Here is a 7,097-nt window from a genome sequence, read left to right as displayed (position 1 = left end):
ATTTATTTGTGTATCTGTACCCCACCACCTGTCCCTGTCCCCAGAAGGCTTCAGACTGCAGATACTTTAAACCTGTACCCACCTCTTATTTTATGAGACCACATACACTGACATGTGAAGTCCAAATTCTAGACAAATACTATTCAGTAGAAGTTTCTGTGAACATGTTCTATATCTGCACAGTACCACTAGCCACTAAGTCCTTGATATTTGGCTGGTACAACTGAGGAACTGAATTTTTCATTTTATTTTAATTAATTTAAACTTAGCCACGTATGGCTAATGACTAACAGTATTGGACAGTGCAGTTCTAAATAATTCCAGCCAAGCAGGCTCTAGCATCAGAGTTAAAAAAAAAAAAAAATAGTGTCTTTCAGAATGGTGGGAGCTGGCTCTCCAGGAGAGGGACAGGGTGAAGACACATTGAATATTGATTGAAGATGCCTTGAGTGGAGCCACAGCCCGCCCCAAAGGGAACCATGGTGGGATGCTCAGAAGCAACTGAAGATGACCTTGAGAATCAGGCAGGGACAAGACGACCTAAGGGGGTCCTAAGGGGATATGGCATATGGAAATGAAGCAGAATAAGGGGTAGAGGTGGAGGTGGAGGGAGGGGCTGCCCACTGTGAGATAAGTACTAACACCGACGTGGAGAGAGTTCTAAATCCACCTTAGACCCTTCTCCCCATGCCCCCATCACTGTGAGTTTTAATGGAAGGATTATTAAATACCTCCTGGAGCAACTTTCATTCTGCAGGGTAATAAACTGAGGTCCAGAGAGGTAACTGGGCTGTCCAGCGTCATAAACTGAATCTGTAGCAGAAGCAGGACCAGAACTGCACTCCCTGCATCCCCACTCTCATCCCCACGAGCCCTCCCCCACCCTCAACCAGCTGCACTAAAGGAAGGTCGACCTTCGGAAGGAGAACTGCAGATAGACAATGAGCAGACAGAGGGAGGCCCAGAAGAGGCACCAGCGAAGGGAGAAGAAGTTGTAGCCGGATCCCTCCTGGGCCCTTGACTTGGAGGCACCGGAGAAGGTCGCCTCCTCCTCTAGCAGCTTCTCGCTGGGCTTCCAGTGCACAATGCCCTCCTGGCAGGCCTCGCAGAACTCGCTGCAGTGCGGCCCGCTATCCGGGCGGCTGGCCACGTGGATGCGGTACTGGCCGCCGTCCTCGTCGTAGCACTGCTCGCGCAGGCTGGTGATGAGGTTGTCCACCAGGTTCTCGATGTTCTCCTCCAGCATGCTCGACTCGTCCAGCCGCGCCGTGCCGCACTCATAGCACAGCTGCTTGAAGACGCGCATGCGCACCGAGCCCGCCCGCTGGGCGCGGTCCAGGTACATGTGGTAGAGGATAACCACGTTGGCTGACTGCCAGGTATGCCAGCACCAGGTGCAGTGGAACCTGCGGGGAAGAGAGACAGGGATGGACAAGGTGGGCCTCCCTTCCAGACAGCCCTCCTGGAGGAGACTGGAAAGGAAGGGCACTGGGTGCCTGGGCCTGGAAGTCAAGGTGGAGTATTTACTGCCCCCTGGGTACATTAGTGCCTGAGCCTGCGTCTCCGCCTCCTCTTGGAGAACTCCCCTGGGCCTAGGACAGCATCCTCATAAGCCAGACACCGGAGCCATCTGGCCTCCAGCATTGCTCTCCAGCCTACCTCCTGTGTACCCTCCCTTGGTCTGACATGGGTCTGGATGCTGCCCAGGGTCACTCTCGCCAGTGTGGACCTTATTTTTCACCTGTGAAATGCAGGATAATTGTGCCCAATAAGAATCCTCCTGCTCATCCCTCTCATGACTCTGATAAAGGGGATGACCACACATCTCACTCAGGCATCCTGTCTGCTCTGGGGCAAAGACTTGCCTCTAGCTGTCTCAAACACAGAACACAGAGAATTCACAGGACAGGCAGGCAGATGGGTGAGATGGGCCAGCAGGCGGAAGACTATAGAGTTTGGTCCATGCACTTTCACAAAGGGCACTCTCCTGTCCCTTGACAGATCATCCTTAGATCCCAATCCAGGGCTGCAGCAGAGGTTGGGAAGGTGTATCCTGGTTTGCAAACCCCTCCACACACATATACACACATGCACATTTATGTACACACAGGCCCTCCACACACATATACACATCACATTTATATACACACTGGCTGCTTTGTCTAACCAGGCCCCTTTGGGTTTTGGCCTCAGGAAATACAAGGGAAGTGGCCTGGGACTCATATGGCTTAGGCTTCATCTCAGCTCTCCCCAGTGCTTGCACATCTTCAATGACAGAGAACTCATTACTGCCAATGGCAATTCCTTCCATCCCTGAGATAGAGCTCTTCCAGGGCCCTGTCCTTGAGGCTGTATGGCAGTATTGGGTCCACTGAGTTGCATCTGCCTTCACTGCTGACCCTCTCCAAGACCCCTGTAAATAGCCCTGAAGGACCTCTGATGAAGAACTCAGTTCAGTCCAACAGGTCCTGCACAGCACCTACTGTGATGCCAAGCACCACGCAGCCCAGACTGTGGAATGGAAATGAAGCCAAGCATGGCCCCAAACCCTAGGGCCCACAGACAGCACAAGCGCAGCACAGGATCCAGTGCAGCCTGAGGCAGGGTTGTCAGGCCAGAGCGTCTTCACTGGCCCTGAGCCAGCAGGGAGTGTCCGCCTCCATCCTGCCTCCCCGTGCTAGGCCAGAGCTGCTTGGCAGCAGGGTTACTGAGTCCCAACACTTATAGGTAGGGCAAGTCTCTGTGCAGAATATGCACAAGGGTGATGCTTCTCCAACACCGCCTGAGGCCAACTGGAAGCCAGGAGTAGGATCAGCTGAGCCCTGAGGCGAGAGGAGCCACGAGCCTGTGGGGCTCAGCCTCCAACCTGCTGGGCCCCTGCACCTGAGTTTCCAGCCCTTCCACCCCTCCCACTTGCCAACTCAGAGCTTCACATTGTCAGTCTCCTCCTTCTGCACCTTTTAAAATCAAGCCAATCCGGAGATCTTTCCCCTCCCTCAAGCCAGACCTCAGGTCTTGTATCTTAAAGTACTGGAGCCAGGAGGAGGGAAACTTTGGATCATCTAGTCAGCCTTTCATTTCACGGAAAGAGAGCCCTCTGCACACACGCAGCTAGTCAGAGACGGAGCTGGGGCCCAGCTGATAACAGGTGCCCATCAGATGTGTCTTGCGGGGGTTTAAGTTGAAATGAGCCAATTAACCCCTGCCTCTCTGTCTTTGGTCCTAGTCGGGATCATGCTAACATTTGCAGGTTTGGGGGAAGGAGTTCAAGTGTAAGCTCTCCACCCACAGCCTGCCTCCTTCTGTCCCACCCCCAGTGCCACAAGGAACTCCGCAGGCAAGCAAGCATGTGTGAACAGCCCAAGCTGTGTGTCCAGGTTCTGTTTACACCCCCAGAACACAGCCACCACCCAGGGAAGAGTCCCACATCAACCCTGGAGATGAGCTTGAGGCAGTTTGGGCAGGGCATTCTGTTGGCCCCAACCCCAACCGTGATCTAGAAGAGGGAGAGGCAAGTGGACTTCAGATGCATGTGTCCTCTTGACCCAGGGACCCCTTGCTGTATGAAAGACATGGAGCTCCTATACCGTATGCGATGCTGTGCCCTGAGGACCTACTGAAGTGAAGTGAAGTCACTCAGTCGTGTCCAACTCTTTGCAACCCCATGGACTGTAGCCTACCAGGCTCCTCTGTCCATGGGATTTTCCAGGCAATAGTACTGGAGTGGATTGCCATTTCCTTCTCCAGCAGATCTTCCCAACCCCGGGATGGAACCTGGGTCTCCCGCATTGTAGACAGACGCTTTACCATCTGAGCCACCAGGGAAGTCACTGAGGATCTACTGAACTCCTGCCCAAAGATCTTTTTGTCACAGACCTGTAGGTAAAAGAGCTGGAAGAGATTTGATTGATCACTTCAGGCCCACTCTCTGGTTTTGCAAATGTGAAAATGAAAACTACACAGGGAAAAGGATTTGCCCAAATTCACAGTTGTTAGCTTCAAAGCCAGTTTCTAGAGCTTAGCAGGTGAACAATAAATGCTTTTGTATTCAAATCTGATTTCATTGAGTTGCCTGCACAGACCTAGGACCAGAAAGAGCTAAGGCTTTCCCCAATGGACCACATGGCTGCCTCTGCTTTGTTCCTACCAATCTTTAAGAAATCAGGAACATGTGAAAACATTTAAAATGTCAGAGACTGCAGGAGCATTGAAGAATCACAGCTCTTTACTATGGAAAATGCAGACCTAGAGACAGAATACAACTTGCTAGGAGCATTCAGGGAGTTAGTGGTATAGCTGGGATTAGAATCAAAGCTGGTTCGACCCACCTGGCAGTTCCTTCTCTGGCCTCTAACCTCTAACCTGAGTTGACCCTAGAATTGGGCTCCATGCATCTCTGCCTCCTCTTGGAAGGTGCCCCCGGGCTGTGCCACAGGGCTCCCCACAGCCCTTCACACCCCACCTCTTACCTGCCTGAGGCATGCTGCTCCAGGTACTGCTTCCAGCCAGGAGCCAGCTCGTTGGGCTTGAGGTTGGGGTCTATGATGAGCTCCCAGCTGTCAGCTGGTTTGGCCACCTCCATCTTCTCATAGAAGACTTTCTTCCATTCACAAGTGGTCAGGCTGGTGCACATGGTCCTGTTGGCAGAGCTGGGAGTTTGAGCTCAACCTGAGCGAGAACACAGAAAACAGCCAGGTGGTGCAGAGCAGTGCAATCTCTGAAGCCTGGAAAGCTTCCTTGTCAGGACCAGAAGGAAACAGGACCCAGCAACCTCCTTTGTCACCCTGGTACCTGTTGCCATGGCAGCTGAGGCCGGGGCTGGGGAAGAGGGAAGTCCCAAAGGGGAGTCCCAGGGCCCTGAGCTAGGCTGGGGATGCAGGGCTGGGCAGTGATGCAAGGGCAGTGAGCAGGGTAGGGGCTGAGCCCCGGACCACACTCACCCAGGCTTCCCAGGTCTCCAGGAGGCAAGGATGATTTGGTGATTCTGTTTCACCCCGACCAGTCTTCCAGGCATTCTCCACTTCATGTACTATGGTGACTGGGACACCCTAGGGGACCACAGAGAAACGAGGGACTGGGAAATGCAGCGCCTACGGCACCCACATCCCCTGATGTGCTGGAACCATCATTTACCATGTACCAAGCACTAGCTGCTTGACCTGTGCTCTGGCCAAGGCAGGGATTACCCCCGCTGCTTCACCCAGATCAGGAGGCTGAGGTTTATACACCTCCAAGTGGCTCATCCATGAGCCAGATTCAGCTCCACCAAACCCAAACCTATATGTTCATTTTGTTGCTGTTTGGTCACTAAGTCATGTCCGACTCTGTGACCTCATGAACTGCAGCACACCAGGCTTCCCTGTCCTTAACTGTCTCCCAGAGTTTGCTCAAACTCATGTCCATTGAATCGGTGATGCGATCCAACCATCTGATCCTCTGTTGCCCCCTTCTCCTCCTGCTCTCAATCTTTCTCAGCATCAGGGTCTTTATTGCAGTACTATTGCACTCCTGACACATAAGGGAAGTGACACATTGAGAAAGAGGTGACATGTGGTTCCTTTGCTTGGGGAGCTCACAGACCAGTTGGTGAGATAGAATATAACTTCATATGCTGTGAGAAGCATGGTGATAACATTGTAAATTCAGAAATTCATAGAGTTGTTGAGCTTGTATTCGGTTCCTAATCCCAGGCAGCTGCTAGGGGAGCAAGCTGGTTCTGTGCTGATGGCTACTGCTGCCTCTGCTGCTGCTGAAAGAGGCAGGCAATAGAGTACCCACAGCTCCCTGATGCCCAATTTAAATACTTTTGAGACTAGCAGGAACTTGGCCCCATATTTGCATAATCCAAACGAAGGCACCGTTGCTGGAGAGAGGCAGCCTCAGCAGGGAAAAGATAAGGCGACTTGGCAGCTGACTCCAGCTCTGCCCCAAGGTCTGCATGGTCTTAGAATTCTGTCATTTCCCACAGTGGAGCTCAGTCTTCTCACCTCACAGGGCAGGCTGTGATAGAAGGGCTTTTCCAGCTATAGTCTGGGCTTCCCAAGTGGAACTAGTGGTAAAGAACCCACCTGTCAATGCAGGAGACATAAGAGATGCAGGTTCGATCCCTGGGTCAGGAAGATCCCTTGGAGGAGGGCATGGCAACCCACTCCAGTATTCTTGTCTGGAGAATCCCATGGACAGCGGAGCCTGGTGGGCTACAGTTCATAGGGTTGCAAAGAGTCAGACACAACTGAAGCGACTTAGCACACATGTACACTGGCTATAGTCATCCTTCGGTTCTTCAACCAGGAAATTGGATCACAGAGTGAAGAGCATGCAGAACTAAAAGGAGCCAGAAAGAAAGCTTTCAGTGTTGAACTCCAGACTTGGGTCTTTGCCCTGAGTGCTGTTCACCTCAGGTAGGGTCATGGGAAACACCATTGGAACGCCTCTCAGAGAGGGACGTGTCCTCTACCAGCTGTGTGCTGAAGACCTCAGAAAGACAAAACTGTGACTTAGAGACCTTGACTGAGAGCACTAGAGAGACCCTTTATTTTTTTATGGGGGGCTAGGGGGTGGGGAGCTACTCTTTATTTTTAAATATCTGATTTCCTCATTGAGCTCCTCATCTCTTACCTGAAATCTTGTGACGCTGAATTAAAACAGCTTCTGCCCAGAAATGGAAATGATTTGGCCAAGGAAATTCCTGGGCTCAGGACTGGGCGGCTCGCTCCTCCAAGGAGGTGCTCTTAACAGTCAGTTACCAGGCAGGCAGGCTGGGAGTTCCCGGGAATCCTGGGCACTGAATGAGTTGAGGAGCCCATGGCCCAGCCCAGAGCCATGTGCCAGGAGTTACTCTCTTGAATATACTATGTCATTGTTCTCAGAACAAATGACAATGAATAAAAAACAAAAAGATAGACGGCAGGATTGTCAGGGTTCACTTGCTTGCTTTTACTCAAATGATGCAATCCCCTGAGACTTAATTTGAGTGGGAGCACTCTAAGCAGAAGTCAATATAAGTCATCCTTCTGTATCACAGTCCTGTTTTCTCTCAAGAAGAAATAGCTTGTGATACAACCAAATTACACCTCACAATTGCAACCTCACTTGTC

The 7,097-nt window shown here is 51.8% G+C and overlaps 1 protein-coding gene across 1 annotated transcript; it reads right to left on the bottom strand.

Annotated features, from left to right (window-relative positions):
• Window positions 1-898: 898 nt before the first annotated feature.
• Window positions 899-4,633, bottom strand: RTP2 (receptor transporter protein 2). Its single transcript, XM_005899652.2, has 2 exons — window positions 4,470-4,633; window positions 899-1,406 (listed from the first exon to the last, which is right to left on the bottom strand). The coding sequence occupies exons 1-2, from the start codon at window positions 4,631-4,633 to the stop codon at window positions 899-901; spliced, it is 672 nt and encodes a 223-aa protein (XP_005899714.2).
• Window positions 4,634-7,097: the final 2,464 nt, after the last annotated feature.

Source organism: Bos mutus, chromosome 1 (assembly GCF_027580195.1).
Source record: "Bos mutus isolate GX-2022 chromosome 1, NWIPB_WYAK_1.1, whole genome shotgun sequence".
NCBI lineage: Eukaryota > Metazoa > Chordata > Mammalia > Artiodactyla > Bovidae > Bos > Bos mutus.
This window is presented reverse-complemented; position numbering and strand designations above follow the sequence as displayed.